Source organism: Rhinopithecus bieti, unplaced genomic scaffold (assembly GCF_001698545.2).
Source record: "Rhinopithecus bieti isolate Rb0 unplaced genomic scaffold, ASM169854v2 scaffold_84002, whole genome shotgun sequence".
Classification (NCBI taxonomy): domain Eukaryota; kingdom Metazoa; phylum Chordata; class Mammalia; order Primates; family Cercopithecidae; genus Rhinopithecus; species Rhinopithecus bieti.
This window is the reverse complement of record NW_016841755.1, coordinates 2985200-3004598: the sequence shown is the minus strand read 5'-3', so window position 1 is coordinate 3004598 and position 19399 is coordinate 2985200. Positions and strand designations below refer to the sequence as shown.

General features: G+C 41.9%; 1 protein-coding gene across 5 annotated transcripts in view; it reads right to left on the bottom strand.

The window, feature by feature from the left end:
- Positions 1-19399, bottom strand: part of ZNF236 (zinc finger protein 236) — a 134535-nt gene that overhangs the window by 26642 nt on the left and 88494 nt on the right. For 4 of the 5 annotated variants that reach the window (XM_017866096.1, XM_017866094.1, XM_017866093.1 and 1 more), the window contains 6 exons: positions 18218-18321; positions 15848-16213; positions 13922-14067; positions 13587-13827; positions 12999-13178; positions 3898-4085 (listed from right to left, as the gene is read on the bottom strand). In XM_017866096.1, coding sequence (XP_017721585.1) covers positions 3898-4085; positions 12999-13178; positions 13587-13827; positions 13922-14067; positions 15848-16213; positions 18218-18321 — 1225 coding nt within the window. Of the gene's footprint in view, positions 1-3897; positions 4086-12006; positions 12135-12998; positions 13179-13586; positions 13828-13921; positions 14068-15847; positions 16214-18217; positions 18322-19399 lie in introns of those variants that run through there. The other variant, XM_017866098.1, reaches the window with a different exon arrangement.

Sequence of the window (19399 nt, the reverse complement as noted above, 5' to 3'; positions counted from 1 at the left end):
TATTAAATCAGCCTAAGTCTCAGTTTGCCAGCTAACAGAAAAAAGATTCAAATAAAGCTACACAATTTCTACTGGATATTTTAAAATTACTTATTGGACAATGTATGCTAATTAATCAATTTGGTTTATAAATTTTGCATATGAAGTACAGAAAAGAACATATAAAATGAACTTAACCCACCAAAGCTTAATAGAAACACTAATGTATCTGGCTAGACATGGGTTCCAGAAGACCCACCCGGCTTCTGCTGCTCACAAGGCCTCCTGCTCCCATGTCCTCAGGCCAGAGTGGAAGGGCTGAGGAGGGCGGCAGGGAAGCACTACAGCAGGGTGTGTGGCTGCAGGCACACCCTGGATGCCAGGCACAGGAGCCACCTGCGCAGTGGGTGGGAGGGAGAGGGCGTGGCAAACGAGGTACTTCTGGCAGCTCAGCAGGCAAAGCCCGAGTCCACGTGACGTGGCAGGGGCCAGGCAGGAGCCAGAGGGGCAGCTGATGGGGTCTGTCCTGAGGCGCTGGGGACCCACAGGACTTCTGTCCCAAAAGCAGCATCCTAAATGAGACAGTGACCCCACCAGGGGACTGGTGTGGAGCCAGGGAGCCCGGGTTGCCTGCTGGTGAGGACAGCAGGCCCAGAAACGGGCCACAGCACATCCCAGGGTCATCACTGCCACCAAGGCTTCACTCTACAGCCCTTCTTGAAGAATCTCCTTGGGGAACCACCTGCCCGCTCACAAGGCTCCTGGGTGACCCACGTGCACTACACCAGCAGTCCCTACCCTTTTTGGAACCAGGCAGGCTGGTTTCGTGAAGAAGAGTTTTCCACGGATTTGAGGTAGGGGGTGCTGGGAGATGGTTTCAGGATGAAACTGTTCCTCATCAGGCATTAGCTAGATTCTCATAAGGATCACACAACCTAGATCCCTCACATGTGCAGTTCACAATAGGATTCATGCTCCTTTGAGAATGTAATGCCCCAGCTCATCTGACAGGAGGTGGAGCTCAGGCGGTAATGCTCACTGGCCCACACTCACCCCTGCTGTGCGGCCAGATGCTAACAGACCATGGACAGGTGCCAGTCCACAGCCTGGGAGTTGGGGGCCGACTGTTCTACAAAAAAGGCATGGGACATCCTGGCAAGTATCTGCAGACTTTAAAAATACAACCTGGAAAATACTGAGAACTACTTACTGAACTTTCACTTCAACTGTAGTGGATAATTCTCAAAGTGATAAAACTTAACATACAGAAAATACACTCTCACAATCATTGAAATAAATGCCTTTCTGGGTTTTTCTCAACAAACTCAATTCCCACCCTCCAAAAGTTATTCAAAGGCATTTAACTAATTAAAATTTATATTTTAAATAATTTTTACTTCTTTACTATGTCTTTAATTACTATAGTTAAAAGTCTACAATAAGAAACACACCAGGGACCCTGGGAGCTGACTCACACTTATAACAGGACAGTCACCGTGTTCCCAAATGCAATGCTAGGGTAGTCTGATGCACGTTATGCCCTTAAGGCTTTGCAAGACAACAGGAAGTAAGGTCATATTTACAGTCGTCATCATTTAAATATAAAAACATCTTAGCAGCAAATAAAAAGGTGGGAAAGACAAATGGATTCCGAGTTAGTGTACAGACTCCTGTACCTGGATTTGAAGCATGTTCCTTGAATGGTAAATAAGTAAAAGTGCTCTCCCATCCAGCCTCCCCCCACCCACTGCCTGCCCCAGACCTCGGGGGCTTCACTAGGCCCTGAGTTACAGTAACCAAGATCACAGGTAGGAAAGGAGGAGACATGGCTGGTCCACCATAATCATCATGCTTCCTGCATCTAGGAAAGCACACCCCAGTAATTTACATCTTAGGATGGGTACTCCTTTTGTTTATTTGTTTTTGTTTTTGAGATGGAGTCTCACTCTGTGGCCCAGACTGGAGTGCAGAGGTGTGATTTCGGCTCACAGCAATCTCTACCTCCCAGGTTCAAGTGATTCTCTTGCCTCAGTCTCCCAAGTAGCTGACATCACAGGCGCCTGCCACCATGCCCGGCTAATTTTTGTATTTTTAGTAGAGACAGAGTTTCCCCATGTTGGCCAGGCTGGTCTCAAACGCCTAACCTCAAGCCCACCTCGGCTTGCCAAGGTGCTGGGATTACAGGTGTGAGCCACCACACCTAGCCAGTTGACTACTTTTGTTCCAACCACAATTTTAAAACATGATACGAATTGCTACTATTTAGAAGGTTAATTATGTGACAAGCAGGAGTTGATGGTGCATAAGAGCAGGTGAAGAGAGTGTGTTAAACTCCATAAGCAGTCACGCTCTCCACACAGCTCAGGAGGAATGCCTCTGAGTGAGATGCACGCTCTGCTTCCCAGCACCACATGTGGCTGTTTGTTGCCTGACAGGTCCCTGGGGGCAGGACGCAGGCAGGGCTGCTTGACTACAGGCAGGTCAGCCAGAGGGGAGCCCCTGTGTCCAGCGAGCAGGAATCCTGGCGTGCGGTGTGCCTGGGTCACCTCAGAAGAGGGTAGTGGCTGTGCAGGGGTCCTCGGTGAGGAGCCCTAGGCAAAGCCTATTTGCCAACGACATGTGAGTATCCCACAACCAAGGGAGACTGACTGAACACTGAAGCGATGCAGAGGAAATGCTGCTATTTCACTAATGAAAGGCACTAGAGCTTAGAGAGGTCATTTCTTCAGCAAGTGGCTGTGATAGTATTAGGACCAATCCTGCTCTAGATGCCAAAATCTGTTTTTCTTGTATGGTGAGCCTAAAACGCAGAGACAGAACAATCAAGGAATGTGTTTTGGTGAAAACAACCTCAGTTTTTGTTTTGAGAGAGAGAAGGTCTCACTCTGTCGTCCAGGCTGGAGTGCAGTGGTGCAATCACGGCTCACTGCAGCATCGACCTCCCAGGCTCACCCAATCCTCCCACCCCAGCCGCCGGAGTACCTAGTACTACGGGTGTACACTGCCGCGCATGGCCCAAGTTTTCATTTTTTGTAGAGACAGAGTTTTGCCATGTTGCCATGACTGGTCTCAAACTCCTGGGCTCAAGGAATCCTCCCACCTCAGCCTCCCAAAGTGCTGGGATTACAGGCACGAGCCACCTGTGTCCAGCCTCAGCTTTCTAATTCTGCTGTGTATTTTGCTTCTATTACAGCTAGGAACAGACACATAGAAATCACAATTTACATCAACTAAGAATAGATTTTTTACAGTCAACTATGAAAATTCTGACACAGTCTTATTATAATTAGTCTTCAACTATCAAAATGCTGGCATAGCTTTGTTACAATTCATCTTCATTATAACGAATCATAATGTATCATTATGATTTTCCTAATTAAACTCTGAAAGGTTTTTCAGCATCTTAGCTCAAGGAATCATGTAAAAATGTACACCCCTTTGGCATAGCACTTCTACTGGTAGGAATTCATGTAAGAATCTCAGTGACTGAGGGCATGAAAATTTCCATGCTACTTACTGAAACCATGAATACAACATAATGCCCTTCAATAAACTTCATCTACATGATGTGTACACAAACTTATTTCTGCAGAAATTTATAAATATGTACCTTATACATTCATATAAAGGTGTAGAAGGATATATACAATAAAACGTTAACTGTGGTTCCATTTGGTGGTGGAATTAAAGCTTTGGGTTTTATGTTTTACCTTATTTTTTTACATTCTTCCATATTATCTGAATTTTCTTTTTTCCCCTTTTTACATTTACTGTATTACTTTTTTAATCAGAAAAAAAGCTACTTCGATTTTGAAAAAAATATGCTCAGTATATATATTTAGGAAGGAGTCAATGAATAATGTTTTCAAAGACCACTTTTTGAAAGGACCTTTGTATCCCTCTCTGAGGAGCACTTGCCTGAGAGGTGATGTTGAGTGTGACAGTGTCCAGGCCTCCAGACAGCATACCCTGAGTATCAGCCAGCGTCAGCGTGACACTAGCGTCACCTCCCACACCCGACGAGGACATGACCAGGTTCTGAGTCGAGATGGCCGATGGAGACATCGGTGTTGTTGAAGGAAGGCTTCCGCTTGTAGTGTTAAGTTCTACAAAAGAGGCGAAGTAAGTAGGTCAATGAGAAGGCCAGACAAGTCCAGGTGTAAGGGCACAGGGAAAGCGACGCTCCCACCTGCAGGAAGCAGCATTCATGCTGCCCGAGGTCTCCAAGCTGCATCAAAGAAATCACAGGGTCTTCAATTCTAATTTTAGGATAAGGCTTTTCCTAGTTTTTAAACATCTTTACGCATGAATATACTGTGGTTCTTAATTATAATACACACAGAGAAAAACCAGTAAACAAAGAGTGAAAATGTGACCCCACAGTTCGAGTCACAGCTACTACTGTAGAATGAAAACTCAGACAACAATTTCCAGGGCACTGTCCCCATTCACAACTAAAGAGACAGTTGAAGGAAGGAAGCAAGTATGATCCACTGACGAATAACTAGCTCCAAAGCTTACAGGATAAACTTGACCATCTCTGCTCATTTTCTCACTTTCATCACCCTTACTGACTCTTATTCTAAAAGAAAGAAGGTCAAAATAAACCTCATGAAATCCTTTAAATATTCATTTATCCTACATGACATCTTAATTTTCTTCAGAAAAGACAACAAAACTGAAATATCCCCCCTTGTAGCCGATGCTAAGAGAAAAGAAGGTACCTGGCAAAGAAAGGTCTTTCCTTTTACAAAACAGACACTCATGCACCTTGCTGACAGATGAGACGGGGTCAGTATGGGATTATCAAAGTCCTGTAGTGGGCGCCAGTGAACACAACGTTGAAAGGATAAACACACAGGCACACACACGCACACTCACTTTACCTGACAGTCGACCCATCCATTCATCTAAAATGTGTATTCCTCATCCACTTGTGCCTGCCACTGTGCCAGGCGCTAAGGATGCCGGATGACGACCAAAGGAGAAAAAGCTATTTCCTAACCAGGTTTCAAAACAAAACAAACACGCTCCTGTCAGTACTTTGCTGTGACTTGGGTCACCTCAGTCCAGCGCTCTCCTAGGAGTCAGGGGCCAACAGGAAAACTAGGTTACTTACTTGTCGCTGGAGTTCTCCAAATACAATGCCTCCACAGATCCACACTCCTGGGGTCCCACACTGTGCTGCACAGACCTGGAACCTTCAAAAGCAGTAGAACCATTAGCAAGCTGGGAGGCTCGAGCGCTGAAGCAGCAGCCGGGGCTCCACAGATAGCTAGGTCAGACCCTCCCGCCTGCTCCAGCGTCCGCACAGAGTGCTGGCGGGAGCCCGAGGAGTGTGGCCTTGTGGAGGATGTCTGCATGCGCTAAGCGTTCCAGTGACCAGTACAGCAGCCGACCTAATAGCTGTCCTCCTAAAATTCCCTCCACACACCCTTACTGCACACTAACCTGCGGGTATGTTTTTAACATGAGTGGTCAAAACTGTGGAGAGGCTGGGGCGGGGGCGCAGGTGGCAGCTACCAATGACCTTGCAGGAGGACAGGGAAGAGAGGTACGTGCCTGTGAATCTCGCCCAGGATCACACTTAGAGCCAAGGCGAAGCCAGCACACAGCAAAAATGCAAACCTCACCCCAACTGCTGAAATAAAGGAATCAAAGATCTCCCCACTCCCACCAGTCAACTAATCCTGACTTTCTAGTGATTATTAAGGCATCAGAGATTCTGGGACTGTGAAGCATGAAAAATGTAAAAAGATACAGAAGCCTTGTGCTTGATTAAAGTGAAACCTGACACAAAGTTCAATGAAACAATAAACAACTTCAGACAGTGCCAACGTTCATATTTCAACTCAAACAGTGAACCTTTAATAATGTCCTAATTCAACGGACTTTCCACAAAGAGGATGATACCAGTTCCAGTACAACTGTCCTCAATATGATTGAAAAGAACACATGACTAGAGCAGAAAAAAGTTGAAATTTTCTTAAGCATGCAGTTAAATTACAAGCTACAAGTAGCTCTTAACTATCTACTTGTTAAAAGCTAAAATTTTATATTCAAATTAAATACTCTTAGCGTGAAAATAAAGATCCCACACTGAAGTGAAGATTGTAGACTCTTACTTTTATTCTTCACTTATTTTTCTGAAACCACTGTTCCTCCAGCATGTATAGAGCAATACAAGTCTGACTTTATGATTCTGACTCCAAAATAAGTTAAAAAGATTAATAAATCATACACTCATCAAACCCAACATTGTCTTAAATCTCTTGGGATATCGCCTCATAGCTTCTAAGAAAACATAATTTTATAAGGTTCTAAAAATAGTTTAAAAGATATGATATCAGTTTTTTCTTGCAATTAACTGAAATGTGGGAAGAGAGAAGGTGGGGGCGACAGAACAAGAGAGAAGCATTGGGGTAGCCCCTCGTTCCCAAGCATCCAGGTCACTCACAGGGACAACTTATGAGGATAAGAATGTCCTCTTCGGTTTTAATACACACTGGCAAATAGAAAATGTTAAGTTGTTGAACTATTTAAAAATAAAATAAGTGATTATACTTAAATCTAGAAGAAACTAAGGCTAGAATAACCTTACAAATAAATAGAAAACAAATACTGGTCTTTGCTTTCATTGAAAGCAGAACTCAATTTATTCATCAAAATTATCTTAAATTTAAAAGTGGGCGAAGGTAAGAACACAAAGATAATACTCATTTGAGATGAATTCCTTAAAAAGTTGTGCTAAATTTCTCAAGCCTCTATCAAGACTATGATCTGCTTCTGAGACAGTACTTACATTCTATGGGAACATGTTTTAAGAAAAACTCTTTGTGTCAGATTTGGGAATGGATGTTGCTGGGATGAAACTCTGAAATAGTCTGCAACTCCTGCATCACAAATCTGAACAAAAGCATGTGCTTTCATCCTGCATGTGACATTGTGAGTAATTGTCTCACCTGGATTTATTCACAAATCCCTAAGTGGTGATACACTTCTTTCAATGCCTTCGATTAAGATGAAACAGCCAGAGTTAACCTAGAAGCTGATGAGTCTTAACCAAACCTTGCTTGCATAGAGAATCAAAAAATAATAATAGCCACATACATATTCATTATGCTCAACATAAGTTTGGTATGGGCATTAGAGGTTTTTATTTGAGTGTTTACTTTAGAAGAGCCATGTTTAATTTTAAAATAATGTCATTTTAATTTCAGTTATTAGTGGTGTGGCCTCAAGCTAGATCTGAAACTATGACTCTAGATAAATATTGCTCACTAAGAGGCAATCTCCTAACTACTATTACAGAGGTGAGATCCACTACATAATTATAACTAGGACCAATGGGATGTGTAAGCCACTCTAAAAACATCTGCTTAATATCAAGGATTGAGTGGGTCAATATATGACGAATTGCTTCCTATACCCAGGATTATTCATAGATGCTAAAGGTATTCAAGAACATAAGACTACTTACTTGATCACATAAAACTAACCCTGTATTTAAGAACAGCCGATATTACATTAGTACACAAATATTCTTTAATTATGCATTCATCTTTTATTTTATAATGTCACCCAATCCCTTGAAAAGCTTTTTCATTTTTTTTTTTTTAATTTAGCAAGTGGGATATAAGCTAAAGTAGCCTGAGAGAGAACGTGAGAGAGAAAGAGATTGACTTTCTCAGCTGGCTCTTTTTTTTTCTCCTTGAGATGGAGTTTTGCTCTTGTCGCCCAGGCTGGAGTGGAGCAATCTCGGCTCACCACAACCTCCACCTCCCAGGTTCAGGCAATTCTCCTGCCTCAGCCTCCTGAGTAGTTGGGATTACAGGCACCCACCACCACGCCCAGCTGATTTGTTATATTTTTAGTGGAGACGGGGTTTCACCATGATAGCCATGCTGGTCTCAAACTCCTGACCTCAGGTGATCCGCCCACCTCGGCTTCCCAAAGTGCTGGGATTATAGGCTTGAGCCACCATGCCCAGCCTCGGCTGGCTCTTTAAAAAAAAAGGTCTGAAAGAATAATAATTTTAAAAATGCAAATCAGCAAAGTGGGTATGTTGCTGTCTGTACAGAAATGTCGGCTGCATAACGTGGGAGCCTTGCACCCACTGACTGAGGACAGCTCGCCTGCCCTGAGAGGACCCTCACCTGCGTGTGAGATGCTGGTGTGACACTTTCAACATGTGTCTGTGGAGGTGAATTTATAGGTACAGCACTTACTACCAAACTAGCCAGATTGCAGGAGTTTAAAGAAATGCAGGCAGCCAGCGCAGAGCCCTGGAGTGCATGCGCCCTCATTCCATCCAACTTCTCCCTTTGGTCAGAACATCCCCAATTCTGAATCAAGCAATCTGCTGCACCTGCAAACATCCAGGATCACCAAGAGGCACAAGCCACTCCACTCAAACCAAAACCTCTACAACCTGACTTGTCTCTCCATCAATGTGCCAGGGGCTCACTAAGGATGTTGAGCAGAGTTTCCAAGAAGACATGAGGCTGCACCGCTGACAGCCAGTTTCCTGCTCAGTGAGGCCAGCTAGCAGGGCGTGAATCCAGACATCTCACCCAGAGCCCTGCACCATGAGCGACCACCGCTGGCTTCGGCCCACACACATGCAGCACGTCTTCATATTGCAACATGAACCAGGCAGTGGGGGAAAGATGATGAACTCACAGCCTAGGATTAGAATTCTAGAGATGAGAAGAACACACTGCCTGATCCTTTAAAATCCACAAACTATGAGGTTTAGAAAACGTTAGGAGAAGAACATTTGCTATGTAACTTCAACAATACATCATATATTTTGGATCTTCCACGCATTAAAATATCCACACCTCCTTGCTTCAGCTAAAAGCCACCACAGGTCATGCAAAGTCGAGCAGCTGGCATGGGGAGAAAAGCTGCCCCACTCCAAGCCCCTCTCTCAGCTCAGCCAGGACGTCCTCAAAGAAGTCGCAGGGCCACCCCCTGTGACATGTGCTCTCTGTACCATCATCTCTCCTTTATATATGGTTACAGCTGTAATTTTACAGTCACTTGTGGATTCTTCAAAAATGTCTGCACTCTACTTGTTTATAAGATCCAGAACGCAGGACCAGCTCTGACCTGTCCAGAGTTATATTCCCAGATTTCGCGCAATTCTTACCACACAGCAGACACTATAATCTTTTATGGAATAAATGAACTACTGGACAAGAGGTCGTTTCAATTAAGAATTAAGCATGAAAAAAGGACTAGCTTTTGGGTACAAACATATCTGAAGATTAGTTTTTTTTCCTCACAAAGTGATATACATAGTTGGAAAATAACAAGGCTAGGAAGTGAATGCAATCTCTATGAGGTGAAAAGAACGAGATAGGTATGTTATCCTAAACTGTTAATGGTTACTTACAAAACTGTCATTTATCTCATGTGAGCTCATTTATTACATTGGTGTAAAAGTAACTGCAGTTTTTGCCGATACTAATATGTTTATTTTCCATAAAATTATATGCTTTAAAATCTTAGAAAGCTGCCTCCTTTCCATTTTTCTATTCTATTTTCAGCTGGTGTCAGGAAATTCTCACTGGAGGGCAGAAGTAATGAGCTGAGTAAGAGACTTCCAATGCTGGGTTAGAAAGGGACAGCTTTGTACATGGAGTTATTAACATGATAACTTGTATAAATATATGATGCTTTGTACAGTTGAATAAAATTATTTACTTTCATGACTTAAAAAGTAACATTATCGATTGGTTGGTAACATTAGAGAGAATTTTGTATCCTAGAATTAGACATAAGCCACTAATCCTTACAGAATGGTACTCCATGTGACAAAGAATGATGCTGACATACCTGTCGTGCTACAGGACAGTTTACCTCCTCAGTTACTGTGGGCTGAGCTCTTCAGCTACGACCTCTTATAATGTGTCTCTTGGCTAACTCTTGTGCGGCGTACCTGAAGAGTTCAATGTTGTACTCTGAGAGAAGCTGATCATTGCTTATTGTTAGGGTAGCACCTGTAGACTGATTATTGATTTCAGGTGCTAACAATCTTATGCTCCCGTTTATTAATAGTTCACTATTTCCTTTAGAATTGTGTTGAATAAGTTCTTGACCTAAATGGAAATTAATATTGTGATACCTGAAAACAACATTCTCAGATGTGTATTGGCAAGTGTGTTAAACATATAATTGTATCCTCAAAGCTTTCATTTTCATTTCAGTAAAATTTATGGAAAAACGAAAATGAAACTACAAAATGCGTTTCCCTAAATGACAGTATTTGTTCACACTTTTAAGCTGTGAAGTATTTTAAAATACTTCTTATGAGTTCTACTTTAACTCAGTATTTGGGCCCTAAAAATCACACACTTTGTTGAATAAAACTGTCAATGAATTGAAAATATTTCCAAATATAGTGCACTGCCCAAGTATAGCAAAAACACGTTAAAAGGATCTGAGGGGCATCACCAGGCAATAACAGAATCTCCCCTCCCTGCCCTCCACTGGGCAGGCTTGCCAAGCCCATGATGCTGCAGTTTCCGGTGTGCTGTGTTCCTATCCTGTGTGTTCTGAATGCTCTCAAGTACACACTAACATGCCTGCAATACATTCCTACTAAAACACATTTGCTTGATTCAAAACCCACTAATGCTAGCTTCATCAGCTACTGTAATGATATAATGAAATTATATAGTATGGCAACTAGAAATGAATATGAGAATAAAACCTATTGGAATTCCAATGGAAAACCAATTGAATGCCTTGGAAAGACCTGGTAAAGAGAAGACACTTTAAACATTCTGCTGTCAAAATAGGCATAGGCAAGACAACTACACAAAATCAGAGAGAAAAAGATTCAAAAGACAAAAGTATACTGCACTATGATTGCTTTATAGTGACCTACATTCTCATGCCATGCTGAAGAAATAGAAACAGGAAATGAAACTGCATGATGAACATGAGTACAGGCAAAAATTTTAAAAAGTAGAAAATGTATTATCACCTAAGCAAACCCATATTCAAAAGATCCGGGGATGAACCTCCAAAGTACGCAGGTGTCACTTGTTTAGTTCCCAAATTTTATATACCTTTTTATTAATAACTGGGCTTTTGAAAACATCAGGTACAAGGACTTTCATTGTATCTGGACAGGGTAATTCCGGGAGGCAAAGGACTGTCTTTGCCTTTTACTCAACGTATAACCTTCTGAATTCTAGGACTCATGAACTGCCTAAAGTCTGCAAAACTTAGCTGAAGTGATACGTGCATTCTCTAGTACTTGTATGCATTTATACTCCTATGTGTTAATGGAAAAAAGAACATACTACGAAATCTTTGAAAATTTCTATGGAATATCTAGATGCTTTTAACAGGTTACCATAAATTAAATGCTTTTTGCAGCCCTTTCAAAATGGGATAAGGAATTGTATAGTCAATTCTCATTATCCATCAGAAGTCAGAAAAAACAATCTTAAGCCCAAAGTTGAAACCAAACTTATTTCATTAATTCTTTTAAGGTTTTCTCCTAGAATAGCTGAAGCCAAATTCTTAAAAAAATAGTTATATTCATCTATACTTTCAAATATACTAACAAAATAACCAAATGGCCAATAATAAAACACAGGAAGAACAGAGGCACAATCCACAAACTGAAGAATACATTTTCTTAACTCTGAACAAGAACCATGCACTATGTGGTTTTGATAGGACCTGGCACAATGCTTTTTATACTAAGTGTATTCGAGAAAGTTAACTGGATCAACCAAACAGCTTTCCTTCAGATATAAATGTAATTTTAAAAGGAAGAAGGTTACTGAATTATATAAAATTCAATGTTAATTTTCGCTTTCCAACAGCATCTAAAAACCACTGCATTTCATTCAAAAGCAAAGCTGTACCTAAAATAGTTCCTCAAATTTCTCACTAATATATTAAAAGAAATAAAGACATCTTCCTGAAAAAGAAAGCTTCTGGTTTTCTTATGAATACCTTTTCTTTCAGTTCTGAAATTAATTTCTGCAGAAATATCTCTGAAACAGCAGAAATCCTGCCCTTCATGGTTGAGTCCATCTAGAATGCTGTCCTTCTCCACAGCTGTGTTTCAGGGAAGTGCGGCTGCTTCCCCCTGTCACCTCAGATCTCCACGGAGGGTGTTTTGATTCCTAGCAAAATGTCTTTGTTAACGTCATCATCAGGTTACAAGTCTTAAATAAATTAATACTGAATGAGTTAATATCTGTGGAAGTTACTAAAATAATATCTAGCACTTAGTAAGGGCTATAAAAGTTGTTGAATTAACAAATGACTCTTAGTTAATACAGAGAGTTTATAGTTCAGAGTCACGTGAGCGAAGCACACCAGGAAAGTATGTTCAATGCTCACTGAGATCCGAACACGCTATGGGAATTAATGATACATAAGGACCAAGGAAGGCACACAAGGAGAAAAGTCAGAATAGGAGCAGCATAGCCCTGAAACAGGGAATGAGTCAGCCTGGTGACTGGCGGAAAGAATTAGATTGCCAATTTTAGGTGGGCTTTACTGCCAAAGGGTATTTCCTACCCGTTTATCTATTTTTCAATGTTCTCCCATGTTTCAATTTTTCTATATAATCCTAGTAGAATTCTGAAGACATACGGTAAAGAGAGTGCCATGGGGCTCTATAACGCCGTAATGTAAAGTTTATACCAGTTTCATGAAGCATGAGTGAGAACCACAAAGCTATGCTTTCTGCTCTTTGCCAAACAAAAGAACTTATTCTCTAAAATGAGTCAATAAATGAATGAATTAAATAACTGACTGTACTCAAACTGGAAATGACATGAGAAACTATAATTTTTCATTTCTGGTATCAGATCTGAATTAGAACACATTATTTTCACTAAACTTCAACTTCTCCCATAAATTACAAATACGTATTGAGCAGAGGCTTTATGCACAGCAGAGTATTGTAGGAAAAGAGATAGCAAGATATACAGTACTTAAATTTCAGGGTGAAAGGATGTTTAAAATAATAACTTACTAACCGGAGATAGTCAGGGTAATTTCCTGTGGAGACCCCGAGGAAGATGTGGCAGTAGGCCCAGCGGCCTGTGCTAGGACCTGGCTCAGGCTGGAGTTGTTGATGGTCAAGGTGATCTCGTGGGGACCGCCGGAGGGGGACACCAGACCTTGCGAAGTCATCACTTGAGTGAGGTCTTGGGTCCCTGATTGTCATTAGAAGGCAAAACAAAGTTGAGCTTCAAAAAAATCAATTTCCCCTGTTTTTATATTAAAAATATTTTAGTTAAACTGTTATTAAATATTTCAATAAGAGAAAGATAGAAAACAAAGCATCAGTCATCTCTAATTCCTTCATCTAAAAAGAAAGCCTTGCGATGAAATGAAGCCAGGATGAAAAGAGTGATTAAATGAAGGTAGTAGTAATTAAGAGCATATACTAAACACATATCATTAAGTATAAGAAAAGCTTATTTTATTCTCAGGACATCTGATTTATTCTCTTCTACAAAGAGAAGAAAATGACAACATAACATCCTAAAACCAAATATGTGATCGCAAGCAAGAAACTGAAACTCCAGCTGTCAAAATAAGCAAAGGTGAGTGGCTCTTACCACTGCTGTTAGTGGTCAGCACTGAATCCTGCTCAGACAGTGGGCCTATGGTCAGGTTTGCAGAGGTCACTGTGGGCTGTAAGGACAGGCCTGAGATGGGCTGGATGACAACACTGGCAGGGACTGTGCTGTCCGACGTCTGGAGAGAGCCATTCTGTGGGGCCAGGCCAGGCTCCCCCGTGAGCTGCTGAGCCAACAGGTTGCCCTGCTGTAGCGTCTGCTGCAGAATGCTCGGATCAATCTGAAAAGCAGCACAGGTACTTGTAATGAAAACTTCATGCTTCTGTGTGATGCCAAGAGAATTACAGCACAGGAGACCATGGAAGGTGTCATACCTGCAACGTAATGTTATTAATGCTGGCAGCATCGATTCCAGAAATCTGTACATTTGGTCCAACCAAGTTAGCAGCCAACTGTAACTGGATGCCTTCTAGGGTAGCCAGGCTCCCATCTGTCAGAGACACAGTCAGGTCACCCCCAGCTGGCCAGAGAAAGAGAAAGGGAGAATGAATGAATATTGTGAATGCTTCTTAAAACTAAAGTAATTCATTTTTTACATAGGGATTTTTAAATACATAAGTTGTACACATTATGTCAATACAATCTTGTTGTGGAATACCAACACCTACTTTATATCACATACACACATATGCTGTCTAACCACGCTTTATACCATATACACACATACACTGTCTAATCACCCTTTATACCATATACACACACACTGTCTAATTACCCTTTATACCATATACACACATACACTGTCTAATCACCCTTTATACCATACACACACATACACTAAACCCCTTTTTTTTTTTTTCTTTTTTTTTCTGAGCACAGAGTGCTCGCTCTGTCGCCCGCTGGAGTGGCAGCTGGCCAGATCTCAGCTCACTGGCAAGCTCCGGCCTCCCCTGGTGTTGATGGGCCATTCTCCGCTGCCTGCAGCCTCCCTCCGTAAGCCTGGGAACTCATGGCGGCCCGCACCTCGCGCCGGCTAGTTTTTTGTATTTTTTTTTTTTAGTAGAGAGCGGGGTTTCACCCGTGTTGCCAGGATGGTCTCGATCCTCCGACGCTCCGTGATCCGCCCATCTCGGCCCTCCCAAATGGCTGGGACTACAGGCTTGAGCCACCGGCGCCCCGGCCAACATTCTTTATACCTATATACACACCATACAGCGTGCCCTAATAACCCCTTTATACGCCATTACACCACACTGTCTAATCACCCTTTATACTATATACACACACTGTCTAATCACTCCAGAAACATACTTTATACTATATACACACACTGTCTAATCATCCCAGAAACCTACTTTCTACCATATACACACATACACTGTCTAATCATCCATTATACCATATACACACATAAACTGTCTAATCACCCATTATACCATATATACACACACTGTCTAATCACCCCAGAAACCTCCTTTATACCATATACACATACACTGTCTAATCACCCCAGAAACCTACTTTATACCATATACACATACACTGTATAATCATCCCAGAGCAACTCTGTGAAATAGATACACTTTATACCATTCACAGACACTGTCTAATCACCCCAGAAACCTACTTTCTACCATATACACATACACCATCTAATCACCCCAGAACGACTCTGTGAAATAGATACTCATATTACCCACTTTAAATATATCAGAAAAGTAGCTGAAAAAGATTCCACTGATTAGCCGAAGGTTCAAAACAACCACTACTACTGCGTGGTGATCAGGCTGCAACGGTGCCATGAGTCACAGAAACAGAAAGAAGAGCACACAGGACATCTGACTGCCACGCACAACTGCTGCATCTACTGGCAGGTACACAAGTCAACACAGCTAGCTAAAACGCCACACTTCTCAAGCACTATGTGACCCAAGAACAAATGGAAAACTGCACTGTATCAAAACCAATGCTAACGAGTATTTAGAAATTACACTTCTCCCTCCTAAATTTATGAGAATGCCAACTGAGGAAAAACAAGTTTACACCCACTAAAAACAAAAGCTAAACAAAGTGCTTAGTGTAAAAAAGCAGCTGTCATGGAAGACAGAACGGGAAATGGAAACGGGCGATGTCTGCAAGATGGAATGCCCATTTTTCCGAATGCCTTATAAGGGAAAGGCTCAAAGAAGGGAAACATGGTGCTACAGTAAACAACGTCTCTTCTACTGTGGGAACAGACAGAAGCAGCGCAGAACAGTTTAATCACTGTGCTGTTCCCATTCCCCCGGCTCACTGTTTACCTGACACGGAGGCAGGGAGAATAGCTTGGCCCACCAGTCCTGGTTGCAGCAGATTCTGATCCAACTGTCCTGTTAGAACAGAGTTGTTCATGATAAATACATTAGGGTCAGTAGAGGAGGAGTTGAGGAGGTTTACGGGCTGCAATCCTTCCGACGAGCTTCGAGTCACAGGCTTTCTGGCCTTCTTTGGGTCTGGTTTATAATGAAACTGCATGTGTGTCTTCCTTCTACCCGAGGTACGGAAACGCAGCTCGCAGTGCGGGCATTTGAAGGGCTTGGCTCCCGTGTGCAGACGCATGTGGACCTTCAGACTTCCCTTCGTGGAGAAGGCGTTGCTGCAGACGTGACAGCTGAAGAGCTTCTGACCTGAGAAAAGCCCAGCCAAGAATCAGCAGAGGCAATGGCAGCTGAGACACTCACACCCACCCCACTCAGCTGTCAATCTGGATGTAAATATGTTGAATCAGTGGATGGAAGTGCTTTAATGAGAATCCCTTTCACCTATAAGATGTTATGGCTGTCACAGGCAATTGTTGCAGGAATTTAACAGTATATTATTTACAACTTGAATTCAGCATTTTCACAACCCTTTGAGCTTTATAGTGTTTCTAAACCACTGCGTTATTCTGAACCTTGACTGGAATATTTGATTTATATTTATCAGAAGCTAATGGGTGGTATGACTTAACAGCCCAGCTCTGAATTACTGTCACTTTTCTTTAATTTTACAAATGGTACTTTAACATCTCAGCATCTCTCTATCTTCTCTTCTGCCAAACAGGAGCAACCAAAATGCCAGCACAGGTAGGCATCACATTGGGAGAACGTGCAAAGGAAAGTTCTATTCTACGGTCAAAGAGCTGTGTGCCTAGTATCATGTATCTAGTTCCTGAGGCTCTGTTCATGATTACTGGGTATATCTAAGGCCACGAAGGCTCAGAACACCACGAGCATAGGCTCCACCCTCCAAGAGCCTCTGGGAGCTGAAAAACTTCCTGGCTGGCTTTTCCCCTTTACTGGTTCAGGAACAAATGCTAATTTTTACAGCATGGCGCACACTAGGATCCACAAAGGGACTAGAGCAATCTACTATCCCAATGCCACCCTGGGTTCCTCAGAAATCACACATCTACTTCAGAATGGAGAAAGAGGCACTAAAAGGTATTTATCCAGAGACTTCCATTTCTAGTCCTTATCCACGTAGCCTACGCTGAACTCCAAAACCAAGGAAATGATGAAGCAGCGTGCACCAAGTCATCGTGGATATCACTGGGCACCTGCTGCATGACAGGCCATGCCCTAGGCCTGGGGGCACAAAGGTAAGTGAGGCCGGGCCCTCCATATCCGCAAAAAGTTTATTGCATTACACAAGAGAGACAAATACAGGGAGCCTAAAGAACAACAGAAAAACTGCACACAGGACAGTCATATAAACAAGCTCAGGGATCTGTTTATCTAGCTCCAAACATTAACCCATCAGAAAAGAATCACAGGGTCAGGTAAATGTGTGAAAGTCCATTTGTTCTTGTTGGTTGAATTCTGCTTATAACCAACAATGAAGAATATAAATTGGTCTGATAATCATAATTCTATGAATCATTATAACAACAGCTCTGCATTCACTGTGCGTTTACCACAGGCCAATCCACTCCTGAGCATTTACCTAAGGCCAAACACTTTTCCCAGCTATTTAAATGTCTTAATACTTAAAGCTATTTAAATGTCTGAACTCCCAAAGACAGAGGTACAACTATTAGCCCCATCTTCTGCAGGAGAAACCTGTGGCTGAGAGGAGAACCTTGTCTAGGACCACAGAGCTCACAGGAGGACTACAGGATTCCCAAGCAGGCAGAGGCAGAGCCGGCCTCACCACCGCTAGGATGCACTATGCAGAACTCCAGAAGCAAAGGCGCAGACAAGATGAAGATGAGAAAAAGGCCAGGAAAACTGGACATTCACTTCTCCCTTTGCAAGATTTTCCCCCCACATAAAAATAATTATGAAATGATAACTGCCATCAGATTTGCTAAGTGCCAGTTTTTACAAAACCTCAACATACTAAATCTCTTTGGCTTAAATGAGACTAAGAGGTGATCTTTTTAACAAAGTTATTTAGGCATGAGTAAGAGTACGTGACAATTTTTAGGAAAAATGCAACTTTTGAGACCGAATCCATCTTTTTCTTAGTGTCATTTGGACAGTTTTCCCTGTGTCACGAATAAAAAAATCTTTCATATCACTTTCTTCATGGTGCTTCATTTTTAAGCTTTCTATAATTTGGAAAGTATTATGTATGCAAAATACATAGGAACAAAACATACGAAATGCTACCTAAGACCTCTACCAATGACACAGGAATGTGTTCCTTACCTGTGTGAGTCTTCACATGGCAATCGAGAGTGGATTTCACAGTAAAACTCTTTCCACATTCATCACATTTGTATGGCTTTTCTCCAGTATGGATTCGAACATGCCTATCCAAAAAGCGTTAATTATAGACGCATTGACAAACGACTTCATGATTTGAAATTTATAACTATATAAATTAAAATTAGGTGTTACTACGTTTTGATTAAGTTTGGCCAAGAAAAACTTTAAGCTTCACTCCAAACAAAAAACACCATAAACAAATCCAAATAACAACGAAAATATTTGCAAGACAAATAATAATAGAGATAATTTCCGTAGGGAGGGGAGCAGTGGCTCACACCTGTAATCCCGACACTGTGGGAGGTTGAGGCGGGCAGATCATCTGAGGTAGGGAGTTCAAGACCATCCTGGCCAACATGGTAAAATCCCGTCTCTACTGAAAATACAAAAATTAGCGGGCCGTGGTGGCAGGCGCCTATAATCCCAGCTACTCAGAAGGCTAAGACAGGAGAATCACTTGAACCCAAGAGGCAGAGGTTATAGTGAGCCCTGATCACGCCACTGCACTTCAGCCTGGGCGACAAAGTGAGACTGTCTCAAAAAAAGAAAAAAAGAAAGAAAACAATTTCCTTAAAAAACCCAAGAACTCTGACAAATCAGCAGGAAATCCCAAACAATATCAGAGTAGAAAAGTGGGCAATGCACAGAGAGCTTACAGAAGAAATACAAACAGTCGAAAAACATATGCAAAGCTGTTCAACCACACTTAGAACCAAAGAAGAGCAGATGAAAATGACATCCTGTTGGCTGGAGCTGTAAAACAGGCACCCGGAGTCTCCGAAAGACAGAGGCACAAGGCCCTCTGGTGGCCTTTGCCAGACTCTACCCTCACTGAGCCGTCAGAGGCATATAGGCTCACAGAAGACAATCATGGCAGCACCCTGCCAGTCATCACACATAGAAATTCAGTGTTCGTCAGGAGGGGTCTGGTAAAATTAATTTGGTATGCCCATGCGACAGAACCCTGCATTGCCATTAAAAAGAATGAAATAGGTTTATAGATACTGACAAAGAAAAATATCTATGATTCATTGATATGTAAAATTTAAAACCAGAATCGTACAACTTAACATTGGTGTATGTCCAGACATTTCTGAAAAAAAAAAAAAAAAAAAAAAAAAA